The sequence below is a fragment of the Cygnus olor genome, chromosome 26, assembly GCF_009769625.2.
Source record: "Cygnus olor isolate bCygOlo1 chromosome 26, bCygOlo1.pri.v2, whole genome shotgun sequence".
Classification (NCBI taxonomy): domain Eukaryota; kingdom Metazoa; phylum Chordata; class Aves; order Anseriformes; family Anatidae; genus Cygnus; species Cygnus olor.
The window spans coordinates 2,224,597-2,247,932 of record NC_049194.1 but is presented as its reverse complement, the minus strand read 5'-3'; the positions used below and the strand labels follow the sequence as shown (position 1 = coordinate 2,247,932).

At 40.3% G+C, this 23,336-nt stretch overlaps 1 protein-coding gene across 7 annotated transcripts in view; it reads right to left on the bottom strand.

Annotated features, from left to right (window-relative positions):
* CPAMD8 (C3 and PZP like alpha-2-macroglobulin domain containing 8) overlaps positions 1-14,465 on the bottom strand; it is a 54,247-nt gene extending 39,782 nt beyond the window's left edge. For 5 of the 7 annotated variants that reach the window (XR_005814729.1, XR_005814727.1, XR_005814728.1 and 2 more), the window contains exons 1-17: positions 14,217-14,464; positions 11,787-11,938; positions 10,520-10,542; positions 9,485-9,650; positions 9,288-9,340; positions 8,821-8,838; positions 7,743-7,797; positions 7,486-7,599; positions 6,610-6,694; positions 6,206-6,314; positions 5,521-5,748; positions 5,182-5,352; positions 4,690-4,818; positions 2,272-2,461; positions 1,982-2,154; positions 1,723-1,872; positions 1,454-1,615 (exon numbers count right to left, since the gene is read on the bottom strand). Coding sequence is in view for 4 of the 7 variants with exons in the window: in XM_040537412.1 (XP_040393346.1) it covers positions 1,454-1,615; positions 1,723-1,872; positions 1,982-2,154; positions 2,272-2,461; positions 4,690-4,818; positions 5,182-5,352; positions 5,521-5,748; positions 6,206-6,314; positions 6,610-6,694; positions 7,486-7,599; positions 7,743-7,797; positions 8,821-8,838; positions 9,288-9,340; positions 9,485-9,650; positions 10,520-10,542; positions 11,787-11,938; positions 14,217-14,299 (2,061 nt within the window). In the remaining 3 variants the exon portion in view is untranslated. Of the gene's footprint in view, positions 1-1,453; positions 1,616-1,722; positions 1,873-1,981; positions 2,155-2,271; positions 2,462-4,689; positions 4,819-5,181; positions 5,353-5,520; positions 5,749-6,205; positions 6,315-6,609; positions 6,695-7,485; positions 7,600-7,742; positions 7,798-8,820; positions 8,839-9,287; positions 9,341-9,484; positions 9,651-10,519; positions 10,543-11,786; positions 11,939-14,216 lie in introns of all 7 variants that reach the window. The other 2 variants (XM_040537414.1, XM_040537415.1) reach the window with 1 other exon arrangement.
* Positions 14,466-23,336: the final 8,871 nt, after the last annotated feature.

The window sequence follows — 23,336 nt, the reverse complement described above, 5'->3', positions numbered from 1 at the left end:
AATGCATAAAGAGCAGCTATTAACATATGGCTCCTTTCCCAGGAGTTTATGCCACTCAGTAAGAAAAAAACACATCAGAACAAAACCCCTAACAGATCAGGGAGAGGAGAAAAAGCAGCGACTCCTGCAGCAGTGGGTATTAAAGGAGGATTTAGAGTTTATGATCAAGCAATTGAGACACTAGGGGAACACATGGGAGACTATGGGGTTTAAGACAACACAATACAGCAGTTTAGTTAAAAATGCAGAAAGAACAAAGGGAGTGGAAAGAGAGGATCCAAAGGAAGCAAAAATCGTTATTATTAGAAGCTGCATGAACTAAAAATGGAAAGAGCATAAAACACGAGACCTGTAACACTGCTTTTCTTAGAGGCCAGTCTGTCTTTAAGAATGGTCACTATGGAAAGCCTATATAGAGAATATAAAACATATAGCAAGTACAGCATGGCCTTCCACATGACATATCCTCACAGTTTCTAGCAGTCAGAGAAAAGAGATCACATGTTGCAGTGTACATAAATCAAAGAGGCAGGACATCAGCAGAGTCTGAAAGGGCAGATGGACTCCACTGTGCAACTGCAGGAAGGTAAGAGACAAGCCAACACAGAACTTCTCAAATAGATCACTCACAGCTAAAGATAATTTTAATAAAAAATAAAGCAAGAAGCTAATGGAAACATAATAACATGCCTTTGAAAACCTTCAGAAGACTGAACTAGTTTTAGCTTAAAGGATTGCATTGTTAGCAATGAAGCAATGAATTAGTGCGTGAATACATTAAACAAAAGGAGAACTAATTAACTCATTTTAAATGCCCAACTTGCAAGTCAAAGCAAATACACAGCACAGATCAAGGGAAATAAGATATTTAAGATCTGGTCAAATTTAACTATTGAAAGACACCAAACTAACCAAAATGAGTATATCCCTTTTGAGTAGCAATCTGATCAAGAATACAAAGAAAATGCTACTGATCTTTCACACAGACAGCCACAGCAGCTGCCAGAACTGGGGCAGAAAGGAAGCTAAAAGGATTTTAAAAAGATAGGCTAAAAGGGGAAAGACTAGAAGGAAAGACGCATGTTCTACCTTCATTTCCAAACTAACTGCAAAGAGACCTGTAAGTTCACCTATAAGTGGAGAAACTTTCTGGTCCCCTGTCTCACTTTCCAGAGCCTCAGCACTGATTCTTTCACCGAACAGGACATCTGGCCCTCTCCTCAAGATTGGCCAAAAATCAAAGCACATTTCTCCAATATCTTTGCTGGAACAGTTTACTCTTTGTTCTTGGAAATTACTTTTAAGACTACCCCCTTGGAGAAACCACTTCTGATGTGAAAAAAGAATAGAACTAAAAAATGAACTATGGAGCTAAAAATTATCATGCAAAATTATGCTGCAAACATGAAAATAATAAGACACTCCAGAGAGATGTGAGGCTGATTCTTCCTACTGTAAATGCGAAGCGAGCATCCTTGGTGATGTCCCAGTGCCAGGGAAAGACAGAAGATCTACGACGTCTACGGGAAGACATGCCTGGCCACCAGAAGTGCCCTTCCTCCTTTGGAGCTCCAAAAGCATCAGATACATCATACTCTGCAAGTTCTTGAAACACCTGTAAAGAAAACGAAGAGTCCTTAGGTAGAAAGGCTACTTACTAAAAGAAGAGTGCAGATACCAGCACTAAGAGAGAAAGCGTCAGTGCCTTAACCTCCTTTTTACCTGACTGGCTGTCAGCTGAAAACCTGTCTTCAGCAAGTAGACGCTCTTATCCACTGTGGCAATGCAAACACAGCTTGATTTTGCAGCTCTGACCCTGATGTTCACAACATCACCAGGTTTGGTCTCATTTGCTGAAAGAGTCACCGCAACCTAGGAATTTAATATTAAACCCCATCATCTCAACTCCTGCTCAACAGACAAAGCTACAAAGAACAACGAGACACCATCCCTTCCTCTCCATTAGCTACGTTACCAATACCTGATTTTCAAAGGAGGACTTCACAGGGAACTGCAGGCTGTCTGTGACCCCTTCTCCATTCTCCCTGACGTAATACACCAGAAGACGGCCCAAGGGAGCCATGTTATGAGTTACTGAGAAACGGAGGAATGTCATGCAGACTTCAACCTCTGCTGCAGGGGTACCAGTAGGTGCTAAAATATAAATTGTAATAAATCTATTTAAAATAAATAAAAGAGGGCATCTATTGACACAGAACACTGCTAAGAGAAAAAGTATAAATGAGAGCTTGCATTTCTGATGCTAACTACCTGTTCCTGGGAAATGTGCAACGTCAATGTTCTTCTCAAAGGGAAAGGTCTCTCTCTTGCTCCTCTGCTGGGTGATGTTGCTGGGCTGCAGCCCTGAAAGGACAATGTTGCCTCGCGATGCCACTTCGTAATGTAGAGTGAAGTTGCAAGGGCAGGTGGACTTCACTGCAATCCAAGCCTCCTCTCCTACCTGCACTCAGAGAGAAGCAGAAGATCTGGTCTGTTACAAGGCGTGCTTTTCATTTACAAAATATGGAAATCTATTTGTGTTCCCAGTCCAAAAGCGACGCGACCCCTCTTCTAAGAAATGTACGCACTGAAAAGAATATTACATTAGCACTGTTTCCACGGACTTTCTTCACAATAAAAAGGGGCCTGTGTTCAGCTCTTCACTCCCTACAAGTCTAACAGGAGAATGGGCTGGGGGGTTGTATGCATTAATGAAAACAATAAAGGAATCTCTGGAATCCTGAAAGTTAAGCCTTTTGGCACAGAGCAGCTGTCAGAATTGGTTGAATTTTAGACACCCCTTCAGTTGTCTAGCCCAAAACAGAAAGAGATGTGTTGGGGGTGGGAAGAGATGTGTTTGATAGTCTTTGCTGTTTAATTGAGATTGTACATGGTGATTACTTTCACATGGCAAATACTAATTCAAACAAAACCAGTGTGGCCTAAAATTACTGGGAATAGATCTGAGGGAAAATGCATTCAAATTACACAAGTCTTGATATTAATTTGAGTCTGGCACTCAGGGAGCTGTCAAACATACAAATAAACAAGAAAGCAAGCTTCTTTTTTGTGGGTAAACACATTTGATGCTTGCAAAAGGCTTCAGAGCAGCAAACCAACATCCTGCCCTTTTTCTGCACTGAAGTCCAATACCCAGAAGTGCTTAGTACTGAATCCCCTGGAGACAAAATCCCAAATAATGCCAATCCCAACGGAATAGATGTCAGTGCTCTGTCAGGGTATTAGGAATGGGTAGTGTCTGAGCAACACGCAGCCGACTTTCCTAGAAACACAAACTTCTTACTTCTGGGTTATGAAGACTTGTGTTAAATAGGATTTCTTCATCAACTTCCACTCCTGACCCTCCTGCCCTTTAAAGCATAACAATGGCCCCCTAAGACCATTAAGACTAAATACAAATGTTAAATTCCAATGACATATTTTGAAAAACCTTTCTTCAGCACTAACAGCGTTATTTTGCCAGAATAGACATATGGTACAAACCAAAATGGCAAGGACTTGAATACAAGGAGCTGGCAATGGTTAAATACAGTCAGAATGCCACAGAGTCCAAGTACCTCGTGACATTAAATATTTGAGGTATTAAGAATTCCCCAGTGGAAATGATGAAACAATTCGTTAAAAAATGAATGTAGCTAATTGGAACACCCAGTAAGAGCTGGCAAAGCAGGGAAACAGTTCCCACATCAGCTGGTCATCCAACTCCTAGCTTTCCCACAGAAGAATTAGTTCTAATCAGGTTATAATAAGAACAATGTGTTCAGATTAGCAGTGTATAATCTCCTTTCCATACCTCAGGAAACTTGTAAAAGATTAATTAGCCATTAAACTACCATGAAATGCAGTGATAAAAAAATGCTCTTTTTTGGATACCACGAGTCTAAAACCAACCTGACAGATCTGCTGATAATAGAAAACTATGCACAAGTATTGCCAAAACCCACAATTTTTTCACAAAGCAATATGCGGTCCCTTAGAGACATGCCTCTTCCCTGGTAGAGAGCAAACCCTAAACAACTCTTTGTAAAACAGAATGCAACAGAAATCATGGCTAAATCAGATCTTCCACTGGACAAAGATCATGACAATTTCTATACAGAAGGACCACATTTTCAGAGAGGCTCCTACAAAAACTACACAAGAAAACAAGGCAACTATGCATAGCTTCAGAACTGGAAGACTAAACATTTTCAGCAGAGATTTAAACCGGAAGTTCTAGAGAAGCTACATAGCCCTAATCTGGATCTTTACTAATAAAGCTACTTACTCCCTCTGGTTTCACTTCCAATCTTTCAGCATTTTGTGACTTGAACTAAAGCATGTCATTTGCACAAACAATTCATGTGAACATTACTGGAGGCAAACAGAATGTACATTCAAATACAAAAAACTTAAATGCTAAATCCCATATCGAACTGTCTCCCCTGTTCCCACAACATGAGAGAAAATGAGATGCTGTACAAAGCATCACAAGAACTTTGCTTGGAACCATGTGCAGCCCACATTGAACAATTATTTGGTGTGGGAAGTGCAGCTACAACTGCACTTTTGTAGTGGAAACAGTAACAGTCCAGGACCCCAGAAAAGGCTGGAAAGATTTAATTAGACCAAAGTGCATAAAGCCAAACAATGCAGTTGTTGCCATGATGGAATATGAAGCCAACATACCTGGAAAGGTTTATCTGGTGCTTGGAGCTGGATGTGACACTTGCTGGGTGAGTACCAGCTACTGATGGACAAGTAGTTTGGCAGATACTGATCTCCAGACGGTTTCCCATCAATCGCTGTCACTCTGGTCTTAACAAAAGTTATATCTGAATGTTATTCATGCATAGCAAGCTCAATTCTTACTCTCTTCTTACCCTGTATCCCCCACCTCCCATATTTTCCATCTCTTCATCTCTACTGTCATCTTCACATGGCAACAGCGCTCCCAAAATATTGGACACTTCAACTTTGGAGAAGTATGTTTTCATGATGGTTATACACATCAGTTCAATTAGCAGTAAGAAAAAAAGAAGCAAGTGTTGCCACACTTAAATCAATAAGTTGAAGGTAAAAGGCACCGATTTCCTGTTTGTAGCAATGACTTCTAAAGTGCGGGTTTGACAAGATTAGTTACATTAAAGCCTACTAATCCTATAAAGAGCTTTCACCTACCTCCAGCCAGACATATTGGGCAGCTGTAGGAATGGAGGGGATTTCAAACTCCACGAGGCCATCTCTTGATACCAGTTCACTTGTATAAACATTGTCCTTTGGTGTGAGTTCGGCTTTAATTCGAATAGTGACTCTGTTGGCTGGACTTCCATCAGGGTAAGTGACTTCTACCTACACAGTGTTTCATTTATAAAACAATGTTTTACATTATTGGCAATTCTGGTCAACAATAAAAACAGCAGGTGGGAAGAACACACCAGGATATGGTGTAACATCCTAGGATCAGGTCTGTATAACCTTACATCAACCACATGTCAGTATCTCTGTTTTTAATCTTACCTTTCCTTTGTAAGGCAGTCCAGGTTTGAACTGTTTTCTAGTATCCTTGGAGTACTTGATATCGATTAGCTGTTTCTGAACAGGTGTTGAGTCATCAAATGTAACCTGCTTGCTCCCATCTGAGCTGGTCACTGTGGCCCAGATATTGACTGTGCCTCGAAAATGTTCCGGAACATCAGCTGGCATCATGTCTTTCACACACACATCGAAAACAGCAGAGCCATCAATCTACCAAGCGTGTTGGGGAACGGAAACATAAGTTTGCATATACATTCAAAAAGGGTCTAGAAGCCAAGTCTAAAGCGTAGACACTTGACAGGAATTTGCAGCAGTATTTTTAAAGGATGTGAAGTGGAGGGAACTAACGGGGACAGGGGAAAGAAAAGCAAGTTTTTATTTTCCTCCCTCATCCATAATCTGAACTACCTCTGTCCCAGTCTCTCTCTGTCATGTTCTCCCTCAGCCCCATATACTCTAAAACAAGATTAACACTACACCAACAAATTCTCTTTCCCCCAAATAATAACATATAGTGTAAAAACATGTAATATGTTTGCTATGCTGGACCCAACTATTGCATTTATTTTCTGGTCTCCCATCAGTGACATAAAAAAGAGCCATAGTATTAACTTCAAAGAGTACAGATCAGGCATTTTATTGCAGCTGACTCAATGGTCTCCCTCACCTGGGTGGTCTTGAGGACAGGGTGTCCCACTTCATGCCTGTAATACCCTACACCATTTATAGTCATATTGACAATTAACTTTCCTGTCACTGGTTTTCCAAATGTATATCTGAAATGGAAAGAAGATAATGAATAACTTCCAGCTGTTTTCTGTTTCCCTGATTATATTAAGGCTAGTACCATGTGACTTGCACATCTAGAAAACAGAAAAAACATCACAAAGTTTTCCAACTTGTCATTTTTAACATGTTTTATGAAGGCTCTTACATAGGAAAGCTTCTGATGACAACCAGAAATCATCTGTGAAGTCTGCAGCAGAGGAGTTCTGAGCTCCAGTGACTGCACCATGCTGTGCGTGTACTACAAGCTATAGTAATGGAGCTTTATTTGGAATACATTCCTACCTGGCATGGACAGTCCCTTTTTCACATTTTGAAAGGTCGCGAATGTAGCGAGGTGGCTCAATCAGCAACTCAAACTTTGGTAACACTACGACGAAAGGAAATGCAACAGTCTTTTCAACATCTTACTGTCCAGATTATAGCAAAGACATACACAGCTCTAACAAGATCACTGCTGATGATCAGATGAGGGCGGTGTAGCTAACGCAACAGGGGCAGGACAGCACTGAGTGGAGAATAGATCAATAAGAACTGCAAACCAAGACCATCTTGTCAAGACCTTTGTGATGTATCCTCAGAATTTTACTTTTCAGAGCAATCTCTGTTCCAGGATTTGAGCCCAAGCTTTTCTTAGATATAAGGTAAAGAGGACAAGTCGCTACTGCCTCCTCCACAATGCACCATAAAAGCAGCTGAGATGTTAGTAGCTGCCAGTGTCTACCAAAGCTTGCGTGATCAGGTCATAAAACATAGATGGTGTGCTGGGTGGAACAATGCCCACCCTTCATCATACAGGGGGACTTTGAGACCAAGAAAAGGCTAGCAAAAAAGGAACTGAGAATTCCAAGGAGGGCTCAGGGAAAGGAAGGAAAGCATTGACAGAACTAAAGCATCTTTACAGTTTTCCAAAGCCACATGAAATCCTTGTTAAATAAACGGATTGTGCAATATGACACTCCATTTCAGGTCATTTTTGTAGTGTGGAGGACATGAACAAGTGTCTATATCCCTGAAATACATAACCTGTAAGGAATTTTTCCTGATCACATTTTTAACACATTCTTTCTCAGGTGTTTCATCTTAAGCAAAAACATTTCATAATGTTTTGCTCTTCCAAATATCCTTGGGTTACAGTCAAACACAATGTGGATAACTCACCATATTTCTGAACTTCAAAGGATTTGTTGTATGTGTGCCCCTGCATTTCAGCAAAGATGAGCCATTCTCCAAACACTGGCTGATCAGACAAAGGAAAGCTCATATTTACAATGCCTGAGGAAGAAAACAACACACTGTGAACTCTCTCAGTTATTAATCCTTGTAAAGGCTTATTGAACACAATTCAGTATAAGCAGAAGCTAGAGGCAGCTAGCAAAGGTAAATAACACATTGAGCTAAAACAATCTGGAACTTACCACAACAAAATGGCTTCAAATTGCTCCACTCTATCATACGAGACCCCCGAGGATCCTGAATAATATTTTAGGAATGAGAAACATCACAGTGAAAGCGAGTATCACTAATAATGTTTAATTCAGTTTGCAACAAAGAACATTATGTATATACACACACACGCACATATACACACGCATACACACTTCACTAACAGCTCATATGTAATTAGCATCCGTCCAAAATTTCTGAAGTTATTTTACTGGAGGGTATTTGCTTTCTAAAATTCAGTGCTCATTTAAGGATGCTGCTTCTACAGCCAACACACACGGGTAAGCACTGTCAAGGGGCAGATCTTCCACCTGTCTTAGGATAACTATTTTGGATGGGATGAACAGGCCTTTGAAGATGCTTTCTTTCCATTCATAGAGGGAGTGGTACAACTAACAAGGCAATTTTTAGATGACAAAGCCAGATGAAATTAATCTTGTTTTTGTCAGCATTAAATCTGCGACAGAATGCAAACAAAGGAAGAGGGTGAATTCTTCTACTTGCTGACAGCAAAAGAAAACATATGGCTTAAAAAAAAAAAAGACTAGACACAGAAGGAACCTCTCATTCACCTCATAAGGAAGAAGACAGGAGCACCCTTTCCTTGCCATGAATTTCTATTTTCCACTATCATAATGTTTGGGTGCAGAGATGAGATTGGCCCTGCTATATCAGCCCAGCCAGATGAAGGATAGGAGTAGGTCTGCATTGAAAAGAAGGGAGAAATTGAGTGGGACTATTACATTTATAAACCCCAGTGAATCTACCAGTTCTTCTCAGGTAGAAAAATGGGAATGGATTTCTGACACTGAAGTAGAAAACAAGTATATTTGTTGATGATAAAAAACAAACAAAAATGAACAAAAAAAACAACACAACCAAGACACAAAAATCTGTTAAAGACACAGAGGTAGAGATAATGGCATAGGTTACAGTTGGGAATAGCCATAATGGACTTGGAAAGGTACAAACTTGTGACTTGTTCCTCTTAAGGCTATGAGGATCTTGTGCCTCTACAGAATACATGCTAGATGATTGGCAGATACTCACCACTACATAGGCTTCAATCTGAAAGAAAAAAAATAAAAGATTGTATGAAACAAAAGTTGACAAACTGCTGAGCATGGTATGGCGCACAAAGAAGCAAAGTTTCTCTCTTCTTCAGTAAGAGAAGCCTGAGAAACAAATGTTTCATTCAAACACCTGGCTGGAAAAGCAATGATTTGTGTATCTGTGCAACACCTGAATGGAGTGCAAAGCTCTGAAAAATTCTTCTTCTTCTAACTGCTTTGGTGTAGTTATGTTTTATCTGATAGCACTACAGGACTGTGTTCTTCTTCAACACCAACGTGACCAAATTAAAACAACTAAATTGCAAATAACAACAAGTATTTACACGAGATGCCAAAATAGATGAAGAGATCAACTATATTTCTGCATAAATATGTCAGAGTAAAGTACAGATTGCCCAGTATCTCACCACATTTTACAGCGTGAAATAAAACAATTTCCCTTACCTTGTCATTGGTTGGTCTCAAGTCAGAAGTAACCATAAACAGGTTTATCAACACTGAAAGAAGGAAAAAAGGAAATTCATTGTTCATCACACCTAACACGGCACAGAAGACTCCATCCTAGAATATACCCTTGAAAAAAAGTTTTGCCTGAAAGCAGCCCTAGCTAGCATCTGACAAGTTCTCCAAGGCCGCCTTACCTTTCTGTTTGGGTTTATAGACAGGTTTATCAGTCTGGATGAACACTGATGATCCTTTGCTATCAATAGTTACTGTGGTATAGTTGTGAAAAATGTAGCCTTCCTCTGCTATATGCCGGTTGCCCCAGACTTTTAGATGTCCTTGTCCACGAAGTCCTGAAGGCACCTAGAGAACAGTGAGGCAGAAATAGAAAAGCCTTTGAGCTTCCTGGGAAAGTACAGTTACTACCCTTGAATAATTGTTGCTGAAGTGAGCAATGAGCAGCCACCTGCTACATTTCAGTGTAACTATGTGTTGGTAATAAAAAGAAAATGAAGAACATGCTAGATCTTTTACAACATAAAAACTTCAAAGGAGGCAAAGTCATGCTAAAAACATGGCAGGAAATTCTCTTCTACCTTTTCTTCCTCACTCATAGTGATATCTGATCTACATGTTCAGCCCCCACTGAATATGGCATATTACATGGGGAAATCAGCCAGGTTATGGAAGACACGGCTCTAGGTCACGACAAGGTGACACACTCAGTGGATGAGGGAAAGGCTGCGGATATGGTCTACCTAGACTTCAGTAAGGCTTTTGACACCGTTTCCCACAGCATTCTCCTGAAGAAGCTGGCTGCTCAAGGCTTGGATGAGCATACTCTTTGTTGGATTAAAAACTGGCTGGGTGGCTGGGCCCAAAGAGTCGTGGTGAATGGAGCTGAATCCAGCTGTTTGGTAATCTGCCCCTTCTACGAATTTCTGTGATCTGTCCAATGTTCCATGACACATATCAACGTACTGCCACTTCTGTAAAAATAATCACTACGTGGAGTGTAATTTTCTTCAGTGGTGTAAGGGCTTGACAGACAAATAAGCTTTGTTCTTCTCACTCTCCACTTGCCCTCTCGCAAAGGCTGCTTCCTCCTTAGTGGATGCAGCAGAATGTAACTTGTATTTGTGCCTCAAAAGCTCACAGATCAATGTCTGTTGTGATTGAAGACAAGTCCCTCACATTCTTATCAAAAACATCTTAAAGTACCAGACACTCACCTTCAGTTTGATTGTTCCTTTATCTAAAATGAAAGAGAGAGAGAGTTACTCTTCTCAAGCTAAGGTAATAACGTTTTAGACAATTGCAGTTGGCTGAAAGGAGACCCAATATTGTAAAAACTGAACTATTAACTGAAATACCCCTTCATCATTATTTAACCTGCAGTAATATTCCCACATTGCAAACAATCTGCAAGGTGAGCAAGTCAGACCTAGCAGAATTCTCTAACAAACTTGGTCCAAATTTATTCACAGTTTTTTTTCTAATGTGCACTATATGGTGTCCTACGGTTAGAGAGTACCACCAAGGCTAAAGTTTCATCACAGGGCATTCTATGCTTACAGAATTGTTTTACTGTAGAAAGGACCAAGCTTTTTTGGAACTTGAATCACTCCAAATGAACACTAATAGAATCTATTTCGATTGCTGGATACAGCCATACCTAAGATAACATATGTTGTCCACATGTGTAAGCATCGTTCTCCTTGATTTAGTTAGCAATTGTCAGCCAATTTCAAAGAGAATGAGGAGAGGATGAAAACAGAATCTGTTCCAAGAACGGAAATGGCTTTTATATAACTCCCAATTTTTGCACACAGAAGGGTTAAACATGATGGTTAAAGAACGGGATTGCCTGAACTGCCACCACTACTTGCAGTGGTAGAACAGTGCTAATGGACTTCATTTTCACCAATGCAAATTCCTTCAGAATTAAGCTGGGTATAATCAAAAATCTTCTTGTTTTTCTACATGGGACAGGCAGATGTGTCTCAGATTTTAAAGATATCCAATATCAGATACGCACAGATATTGCCACTTCTTTCAGCAATACTCAGTCCCAAAGATAGAGAGACTGTATTTCCAGCATTCATTTTAACACGAGGGTAGAAAACTATGTAGTTATAGACTTTGCATTTTATTTCATATTCAATTTCTCTTATTTGTTATACAGCTTCCCAGTGTCAAACATTCAGTTTTCAAAAGGAAAGACATTCACCATAGTACTCCTGAGCATCAATGTGACATTTTTATCCAGAGCCTCTGCATATCTTGCTGGTCCAAAATTATCATCTGTAGAAGCTTAAGATCCCATACATCAAAACCACATTAGCACAATCACAACTGAGAACATTCAGCAGTAATCAATGAGTTAAATATTAGCTTAGTTCCACTTTCATTATCACCCAAAGCACTGCTTTAGGAGATATTGATGTGCTCCCACAGCACCTCAACTTAGTTCTCAAGTTCAGAATAACAGGAACTTACCCAGAACTGTTCCATGGCCTCTTGACACAGTTTCTCCTTTCACAACTAGCTGAATCTGGACTGTTGTCTCCTTGACAGAGTTAAAAATGGTCACACTTATAGCTTCCTCAACACCAGATCGGAAAACAGAAGGTGCCGCAATCAAATAGCCCCTAAGGAGCAAGATTGGAAGTAGACGGTCATTAAGAACAGTAACAAGAGTGTGATCTTTACAAAAATCTTATTTGTAAGCCACTTAATGTACAAACACAAAGTAAAGAACAGACAATTCTGTAATATAGGTTCCCACAATTTGTCCTTTTAGGGTCAGACCTGTGACCACCAGCAGTGTAAGCCTGTATCTAATTTCCATAAAATGAATGCAGAATGCACATAGAAATGAACAGAGCCTAAGTGGCTTACAGGATTTAACCCTTAGTATTTTAATACACTGATTATTGATTTATATAGTAACATAAATGTTTATTACATCTCTAAATGAACTAAATACAGAATTAGCTAATCACAAAGAGACTGAATTTCATGAAAGAGTACTGGAGATTCAGCTACATCCTTAGAGTGATATTTCAAAACAAGGCATGATCTACAATTTAAATACTTCTAACATTTTTGCCTCAGTTATTTCTCATGCCTCCATTTTCACAGGCCAACTTGATGCACAAAGAAATGACTCCCAGTGCTGATACTCAGCACTTTCTAGATGTCAGTCACATACATGTAGCATACCTAAATCTCCAGTTTATAGAGAACAACTCAGAAACAGCAGTTACAAGATTGGGCTCAATTTCTCAGTTCTGTTACCATATTTTTGTTCAAACAATTATATTCTGCAAGCTTAAAAACTCTGGCAAAGAGGAATTATTTTAGCAGAAATAGACAATTTTAAAGCCACCGTAGAAGACATCCCATATATAACACAATCTTAGTGTTTCTGAATGGAATTCATTCCATTCCTCTGTGCTGAATGGCACCAGGCCACCAAGTTGTCAACTAAAAGCATTACAAACTCTGAACTCTTTGATGTGCTGGGCTGTAAGCAATGTATTTATGTTCTCTTTATGACTTGACACACCTTTTTGGTTTTTTGTTTTGTTTCTGTTTTCTATGCAAAAAGAGATTTTTTAAACGTGGCAATTCCTCGTGACTGTTTAAGCAGTTTCTCAGCCCATGCCTTTCTACTGTGGCACGAACCAGGTTGCTTTACTTCATGATTAATTACCACTTGGGGATGAGGATGATGGCATTCTACAGCCCCCAAAGTCATTTTTTATCAAATTCCAACCCCATGTCTCTCTCTCAGCAGGCCTCATTGCCATGGAGATCCCATTACCCCCAAAGGAAGTTCAGATCTTCGTGGCATTCGAGTTGAATTGCATGGGGTACAGATTCAAAACCTTATGGTCACCAGGTTTGAAAATTCATCAGAACAACGATAAATAACAATAAAAAGTTAGCCTTAAATCTGCATTCTTGGTAAGAAAAGCATAGCTGATCTATTTAGAGAGAGAGAAAAGAGTACCATCTGCCTCCGGTATGAAATGATTAGATTCAAACTGTCACATAAGCACAGCACTATAGTGCCATATGTGAAGCACATGTATTCACATTGTTCTAAACTGCAGCAACTTTTCCTGAAGTATCAGCTTGTTGATACAGCTATTTAAGTCATTTAATAAGTAGCATTTGAGTGTTAAATATTTAACTTGGCAACGAAATAGTTAACTTGACAGTGACTGGACAGATCCTTTAAGCATATTTGACTAACGGCTCTGTCAGGTTACACCAAAACTTGGCAGGACAAGAAATATTTTCTAGTAAGCAAGTGAAAATAAGTTCTCCATGGCACTCAGTTAATGCAGCTATTCACGATGTTGATGGGCTATAATGCACTAGGGATAAAGAACAAAGCAAACTTTAATCAAAGTTAACCTAAACACACTGGAACGAACTGTGGATTCAATTTCTAAAAGGCAGAAAACTCTCAGAAGTGAAATGTTCTCCCCGGCTGCTTTTCCCCACAGGAATGTTTCGCGTGCTCTTCGGGGACAACCAACGTTACCTTCAGCCATCCCAGGCACAACAGCAGCCCCTGCGCAACACCCCGGATTCCTTAAATAATTGTTTGCAGATAAAAGCTTCGCAGCCCCGCACTGGAGGAGCTAGAGACAGGTATTTCTAAAGAGACCTTGCTTCTTCCCCCCCCCCCCCCCCCCTCTCGCTATGCACTTTTGCACCGGCGAGTACAAACGTGCAGCTCTGCCGGGGAACCGCCGCAGCTCGCCTCCCCGACCCCAGCCCCTGGAGGGGGGCTCTGGCAGGCTTTGTTAGCGGCTGGTGCGGATCCCCGGGCGGAGCAGAGGGGCTCGCTCCTTCCTTCCCGCCGCCCTTTACCTGCAGAGCCGCCGGGACCCTCGCAGGTACGGTACTTACTGTCTCTGCCGGGGCTGGGCTGCGCCCAGGCTGCAGAGGGTCAGCAGGACCCCCCAGGCGCAGCCGGGCTCCTTGCGGGCCATGGCTCTCGGGGAAGGGGCTCGGGAGCCCGCGGGGCACGGCGCCGTCGGCGGGCAGGAGCCTTTTGTTCCTTGTTCCCGGCGAGCGCAGCCCTCGCCTCCCGGCCGCCCCGCTGCCGGGCTCGGCTCCCCGGTGCCTCTGGCCGCCGCCCCCGCCGCGTCCCCGCCCCCGGGCCGCCCCCTCCCGGCCTCGGTGCCCGCTCGGCTCCGGCCCCGCTTCTTTGTCTGCGGCTCCCCGCCCGCTCCCGGCGGCGTGCACCGGGGGAAGGGGCCGGCCCCGCACCTCCGCCCGCCCCCGGCCCCAGGTGCGTCAGGGCCCGGCCCCGGTGGGCTCCCGGTCCCCGCTCGTCGCCTCCCCCCCGCCGCGCTCTTTTCCCTCAGGGGGCTTCTGCGGCATCGGCTCCCCCCTGCGGCCGAGCCCGGGCAGGAGGAGGACGAGGAGGAGGAGAAGGAGGCCACCTGCCCCAGCTCCTCTTCCTCCCGCAGCCCCCGCTCCCAGCCGAGCCCCCGTTAACCGAGCCGTGAGGCGCTGAAGGGCTCCCCTGAGCGGTTCTGCTCTGCTCCTCCGGCCCCAGGCCCTCACCGCCTCATCTCCATCCCTCAGACCCTGCCGGGGGCTACGGGGGCTTGGGACGGGAGGGGGAGCTCTCAGGGCGCCCGTCTGATGAACAGGGGTAGTGTAAGAGGAGAGAGAAGGAAAAAGCTGGGACCTTGGCCTGTATTTCCTAACTGTTCCTTCTAATTCTGCCCTACATACTCACTGTATCACAGCTGTTACTGCAGATCCTGTACATCACTAGAAGGCTGTCCCCTACACATGGCTTTAGCTAGTTAAGGACAAAGCTGGCTTTGTACACAAAAGGTTGCCCACAGCAGGAAACACTGCTAAAAAAAAAAAAAAAAAGATATAAGAAGGCACCCTAGTAGCTACTGCTCTTACCAGAAAGATAACTATGTGTGGATCCCCATCCAAAGCAACAGCAGTAAATCAAGGTGACAACGCCACATCTCAGAGCAGCAGAATAACTGCCGTGTACAGACACCAAGGAGAGATCTCTCCAACCCTTGCTGGAGACACCGCGGACAAGCTGGGATGCCAGGCATGCTTCAACAGAGCTGAACTCTCCCCTCAGGAATAAACGAAAACCCTCAACGTGGGTAGGGTGATTTTTTTATTTTTTTTTCCAACACTACAAACTTGGTTTAAATTAAACTACTACTAAAACTGGAAAAAGAAATGCTATTTTTTTTTTTATATGTCAACTCCATTCTTTGAACCTCACTTCCATTTTTTCTAAAAATCACTGATATGGAGCCCAGCATTTTATTTAGCAAAAACACAGACTTGCATCCAAAAGTCAGCTTGATAGTTTACCAAAGGCCCTTTCTTCTAGCTTCTGACAAGCAAAACAACTAAAGGTATTACATTTTAAAATGATTTTTCTGCAAGTAAAAACTGTTTCACCACGTATTTCAGCAGTATCATTACAAGCTAACACATTTTCTGCAAGTCAGTCCATTCCCCAAAAATACAAAATCATCAAAAATAGTGAAGTTTCCCTTTACTACTTCACCAATAAAATTTAAGGAACCTCAGTCCATAGCCAGGAGAGTGACCTTTTTTTTTCTTCTCTTCTAATTTTTCTATTAAATATATATATATATATATATATATATAATTTATGTTGTTTGAAACTTTCTAATTTTAAAGTTTATACATTTTTTTTTTTTATAAACTCAGATTATCTTCAATAAAGGATAGCACTTTGCTAGATGTGGCTTCATTTTCCTACTCAAGCTTCTCAAAACAGCACTGTCTTATTTGCAAAGAGACATAATTTTATCAGAAGAAGAGACAAATTGTCAAATATAATAAAAAAAGTAAGAAAATTTAGGCTAGGGCTATAAAAAGTGCACCTCACCTGAAAATTCTTTATAGCAGACAAATTAGCAGTCTCAAATCAGAAGTAATATATACTTTCTAAGGCCCGTTAAAGGATTTAGGATTGGAAACAACAGTTAAAACCATAGCCAACCAGGCTTGGAAGGTTTTTAAAGAAGTCACCTATTTAACCTCTTTTATTAAAGCATAAATTAATACACGTTGACAATCCTTGACTATTGTCTGTCTACAGCTAATGTTTTCAGACTTACCCTAATTGTCAAGATCAGAGTGGAGTATTGAATAATTGTTATTCAATACAGTAAGAATATCAGAGTTATTCTCTTGCTACTGAACAAGAGGTTTTTAAAGGTTGCTCACCACCTTTGGAAAGATTATTTTTATTTATTTTTAAAAGCATTTTTCTAGCTATAGCTCATCTGTGGGAGGAGTTGTAGAATGCCTTGCAGCAGCTTTCAGCTTTTAATATTAAGTAAGCTGAATCCATTTTGCTTGCTGCTGTGCTGTTTAAGCACAACTGCTCCACTCTTGCTCACTTCATCGCTCATGTATCTTCACATGACAAACAACACTATGAGAGTTACCAGGGGACTCTTTTGTTTGTCTAAAATTGAAGACACGTGCAAGAAAGCATGAAGTAAAAAGAGGCCCTCCTAATACACATTTTCTCTGTCTTTAAAGTATATAGCCTTTTTCTTCTGATCTCCCACTCCTCAAAATTGTATAATTGTACTCAAACGGTACTATTCCTCTTGTACTAGAAGTTTATGTTAGCTATGACGGTCAAGGATGTAAGTGAGGCAGTATCCATAACAACACATTTTGTTAAACTGTGTTAATTAGTTAATTATGACATCATCTGTCTTCCACAACCTTTGCACTAGTACTCTTCAGGGTCATGTCAGTTCAACTGACATTACACTGGTTTTATGTAGAATTAAATATAATGCCTGCCATTCAGATTTTTAAAAATAACATTAATGTTCTAGTTAAATTGTTTAATTTTTTTTCCATACTAAATGTGACTGCGGCATAGCTGTGATCATCATTTACTTGTGTCAACCCTGACAAACCTAGGTCTCACTTTAAACAGTTTATGATGCTCTTGAAAAAATGACTAAGTTTTATAACAGTTTGGCCTTTGAAACTCGACTAGCAATGAAATTACCTGGAATGTCTAAATTGAGGAGTGAGTTCTTCCTTACTGTTGCATTCTCCTTCAATTTATTCCAACTAATTCAACAGAGATCATTTCCCCAGCAAACCAACTAGACCTTATGAGAAGCAACTTAATAGAAAGTATATTAAAAGGGGAATGCATTTTAATAAGACAAACTGGACTGAAAAAGATAACAGAATTCAGAATTACCAGCTTCATCACTTTGTCAGATAGATTCACAGAACCCTGCATGTCTCAATTTTCCTATTGCAAAGTAGCAATACTAGTGTTAGCCTCCTTCCTAAGGGTACTATTTAATAGCACGTGGGAATCCTTTAATTAAAGGCAATAAGAAGACAAAGTAAAAACAAAGCACCTCTGCTGTTCTTGGGGTAGAACAGCCTCTAACTGATGTACAATATCTCGACAATCAAAACAATGACTTTGATAACAGCTCTGCTGAGATCAGACAAATTCTGGATGTAACAGCATCAGGCTTTCAAAAAAAAACAACACTACACTTAATATAGAACAGATAAAGAAATGGCTCCTTACAGATTCATACCTGAGATCTATGGAGTACATACCACGAAAACTTGCCACAACGTGCCACAAAATGTTCATGCTGTAGTCATCCAAATCAGTACACATTTTATCTTTGAAAAACCTCTGTGTATGGAATGTGAAGCAACAGTGTGATCCAGCAATGAATTGATGAATGCAGCAGAGTACATTTCTAAAACAGAGCTCCATCACCTTCAGCACAATGCTATAATATTTTTTAACACAAAAACAGTGTTTTTTTACATCAGAAATCACAGCTAGGAATGTTCTCTATGTGGAATATAGCTCTTTTTAATCATTGTTAACTTTTTTAAAGGAGAGATTTCTTCAGAATTTAAGGTTTTCCATTTGATATTTACTGACTATACGAAATACCAGGCAATTACAGTCTCTGAAGACTGCAAACCATCTTTTAATTACGAAAGTATTTGCTATCCTGTAAATAAAGCTAGAATCAGTTTGGTCTGAAAAAAAAAAAAAAAGGAGGCTTCAGATATCATTTCAAACTATTTAGTTACTGAAATGGAATTTTCTGTGCCTGCCAAAATGAATCCCATTCAGTGTGATGCAACAGGTGTTGGAATTCCAGCAGCCGCCTGCAACCCACATCTGGTAATAGTTAGGAGTTTAAAGGAAGTTCTGTAAGAACTGCTTATGTATAAAAACTATTCATCAGTCAAATCTATGGGCCATATTCACCCACCGCTTGCAATGCGCATAGCTCGGATTTTTATTTCGTTTACAAAAAACGCAATTCTGCTCCTCATGAAATTTTAGGAATCTCAGGCACGTGCCCAGGTTGAAAGTGTGCAGGGGATTGGTGAGGCTATAACGGCATATCAGAAAGGTGAGGGAGACACTGCAGTTTATAGAAGGTGTGAATACATCTAAATTGGTTCCGAACGGATCCAAGTTAGATACTGACCAATTCATACATTCTCCTCATCATTACTCTCAAAAAAAAAATTTTTCCCCAGTGTTCTATCTACCTAGTAAACAAACTATATGTAACGTTAGAATTATTGGAGAAGTATTCAAACAAAAAAGTTAGCACTAAGCTCTAAATAATACTAATTTTCAAGTAATGATGTTCTCAGTTGGGCCTCCTTTTTCATTCCCCACCTCCCTCAGTTACAAAATTCAAATCAGTAAGACTACTCACAAGAATGAAGTGGTAGAGTCACGCTCTTATTAATCAACCCTTGTTAACTGCCTCAGCATGGGTGTTATCACTCTACGCTGTCATAGAAATGTTCAGGCCTAAAGGCAGGGGAGGTTATACTCACTTAGATATGAATACATGTGCAAATTATGTGCATAAGAACACACGCTGTAATAAAAACAAAGCCATTAATGATTTAGTGCTGTCATTAAGTCCTGTGCTCGCTAGATGTCAATAGAAGGTGGATGAAAAAAAATTAAAAAAAAAAATCAGACAAGTCACCAGCTGTAGGGAAGCCAGAATCATTTGTCCCTCCCTGCCAGTGGAAAAACATGTGTGCCAGTCATTACATACTCTGTGACAAGACTAAGGTTTCAGTTAATTTTTACAGCATTATATTCATGGCAAAACACACCTATTTTTTAACTGCTAGTTCTGCTCTCCCTTTTCCATGAGTTTCTGTGACAGCCTCCTGTTAAACAAACATAGACAACTGCAAAATAAGTATCCTACAGGCTCTGCCATACTAATCCAAGCTTACCTACAATGAGGATAATGACTTTTTACAGGAACTACAACATCAGTCCAGATACAGAGCAGTAGAAACAAGACTGATCCTGCCTCCTGAGAATACAAGCATCCCTAGAACAAAATTACAAGGAAAGGATAATTAAAGAGCACATTCAAAATAGGAATGTAATCTGAGTAGCATATAATAATAACAGGATAACAATATCAAGAATGTAATTATTAAATAGTTCTGTCAAAAATTCCTATTAATCATCTACAAAACAGGAGAGGCTGATCTTTTGGAGTAATACTACATTTTAATTCCTGACAAAGTGAATGAAATATTACTAAGGAATCGTTAACATGGGCAGGTAATGATTTAGAACAGGAATAGAACACTGCTTAGACAGACATGGCTGCCATTAAGACATTTAGTAAGAAGTGGACACCTTCATAACTCAGCTGTGTAGATGAGTCCTTTTATCATGTCACATTCAGTTGAGAAGTTTTGTTCAGTTAGGTAAAGCTATTTTTAATTTGTTAAAACAAAGAATGTAGCAAGAAAGGGTTAAGAACTCTTGACATCTTTTGGTGCTGCCTATACAGCTATAGGTTTTCCCATAATACGCTGAAGTTGTATAACTGTACTAATATTACTTTATAGTCAAGCTAATGGACTTCAGCCTGGATTAGCTTGGGATCAGTGCTGCACATGGTTACCACTTCACTTGCTGAAATACTGCGTAAAAGTTTGAAAGAAATACACAACAAAACCCGACTGCAGAAAGGATTACATGCCACAGACAGTATCTTCTTGGGTTGGAGTGCTAAAAACTACTGTTCAACCAACTATTTCACTCCCCCTGCCCTTATATAAAGGGGAAATTAAAACAAGTTTGGATATCATACAGGCCATCTCCAAATATATGTGACCTATCTAAACAAAAAAATTAGCTTTGTCTTAAGAGGTAAATTGTATTTGCTTCCTTAACATACGAAATATAAGATCTTAAAATAGCAGGAAACATGATAGGTCTTACATATACATTTTCACAGAAATATTTTAAGAGAAACTGATCAGTGGCTCCATTCTCGTGCTTGCTTTACAGACCACACAAATACAGCGGAAGAAACAATCTAAAATTATTTCTGTGAGTTGAACAGGAATGCTCACATAATCACTGGAAATGCTCTTAATTGGTGTGGCTCGGTGATGCAGTTCAGAGCTGTTAGATCCTCTGCCTCTGTGAAACTCTTTTCATGTCCTGGCAATCGCAGTCCAGCCAGCAGTTTGTTTATCATATTCAGTATGAGTTTCCGGATCTCCAACAAAGTGGTATTTACTCCAAGGCAGGGAAGACTGCAGTAATCCAATAAGTTCTCATTAGCCTAAAATGCAGAAACATCTGCTGGGGTCATGAGCTGCTTACTTGCTGTTGATGAGCAAAGAATCAGCTCCATTTGCAGCTAGTGTGAACAAAGAATTGTAGGGTTGGGGGGTTGAGGAGACAAACAGGCCTCAATTATCTCATGGGCAAAAAGGGATGCTCCCTTATGTTGACCCCTGGTGACCTCATCACAGACAGCACAGGAATTACAGCCAAAAAACCACTTGGACTCAGCCCTCCTGACCTGGTGGTTAAAACATTTGGGCAATACTAGCGAAACAGAAGAGAACGTGGTCAGAGCCCTCCAAGAAATACCACAATCCAGGCAGGGCAATCTGTGCAACGCAAAACTAGTTTAAAACAATCTTTACCAATTGCCTTATAGAGAACCGAGGACAACAGAATTTTGGAGAGGACAAATATTTCCGTCATGTCCTCCCCCTCCCCCAAGCTCAGAGCTAGTTGGCTAGCTTCACAACTGCTTTCAGGTTCTGGAAGAGAAAAAATGCCCAAAATATTTTTAAAAAGCCTTAGGACAACTCAGTGTTAATAATTGGGCAATATGAGCTTCTGGCTCAAAAGACGAACGCATAGGTATTAAGCACTGCACAAATTCAAATAAAACTAAATCTGTATTGAAACAGTACTATACAAGGAGAAGCATCATTATTTCTAAGTGCAAAAATAAGAAGATCAATAACCTGCAGGAAAAGAGCTAAAGTTGACTCCAACCAGATTCAGAGCATGTGACATTGTCAGAAAGTAAGTGGAAAATACAAAATAAGTGGTGTCACATCTGTTTAGCTCCTGCTCCAGTGAGCCTGTAGTCTTTTTTTTTTTCCTTTTCCTACTGTGTTGAATATGACAGCATCTAATGTCTGCAGCTATTTCAAGGCAGGAGTCAGCCTGAAACACTTCTTATTCCTTCAACGAGACAAAACAGAACCAGTTAGAGTATCCAGTTAAATCAAGATGGAATTAAGTGAGTTCAAAATATAAACCCTGTCATAAGGAGGATGAGCTGCTTTACCTGACACTTATTTGTACAAATAATTACATGTGTTCCATTTAGGCAAAAGAACAGCCAGAATGCTCACATCAATGCCCTGATTCCTCTGAAACAATGAGTGCACCTCCCCAAGCACTTTATTGTTTTGTACAAGCAGTTGGCCTTTAGCTGCAAGACTTCCACTTTGCCTTAGGCTTGTTGTATAGATAATGACTGCCACCTGCAGCAACAAGGATGAACTACTTTCCTGAAAGATTTAGAGCTTTTTAATTGCAACTGTAGCAAGTACCTTCCTGCAAGGGTGAGAACTAATAACACTCCATTTCACTTTACAATATCAATGCAGATATATTATTTTTCAATAGCTTAAAAATTGATCAGAGAGAAAGTCCAGAACGAAGCTGAAACTCTAAGTTTTCTTTCACTCCAAATTCAAAAACTAAGTGAAAGGGAACATTAATATCAGAACACACATTTATTCTTTAGATGGAAATTGATGTCCCTGAAATAAAAGCACTTCTTAAAAAACAAATGTTTTGCTGCCTGTTGCTTAAGTAATATTTTGGTGTATATATACAACTGCATTTCAGTGGTAGTACATCACTTAACTAAAGATGATAGGTTCAATTTAAAAGTATTTCCTAAAATTATTATTTTTTGAGATGAACAACGAGGTCTACTATCAAGAAACCCCAGGAAAAACATTCTGCCTTGTGTCTGTGCAGAGACAAAATTATGAGGACACTATAAACTCGATTATTTCATCCCTACCCACTCTAATTTAAGTGTGCTGAGACTCAGAAAGTTAAGAGGGCTCGTAGGAACAGGTTAAAGGCATTCTAGCGATTATCCAGACCTAGGAAAAACTGTTGTTTGACCAGTGGTTTCACTGTATAGGACCCTTTCTACTGACATGTCCATCCACCAAAATGAGACTGCTAATTTGCCGCTAACTTGACTTGACTGCTTAGTAAATTTCCCCATCCAGTGGCCAACGTTGTAGGTGCAGCTCGCGTTCCTGACCAGGAATACAATCATGCTGTGTACAGTACCTATGGCTCATGGCCTAAATGGCAGCACACACAGGTGAGCTATCACGTGCAGTTCATCCACCACAGCTGAGGAAGAAGAAATAATAGATAACATCTTAAAACAACTCCCACTGGCTCATGGATAAGCTGCTATGAAACAATGATACAGATACTATATACAAGAAAGTCTTAATAGCTTGTCATACATGGACTTCTATTCCAATGCATTGCACATCTACTACTATAGTAAAAAATAGGAGTGAATTAAGCTAAGGGGAGATGGAATTTACTTGGACCCTTACTAACTAATAGCA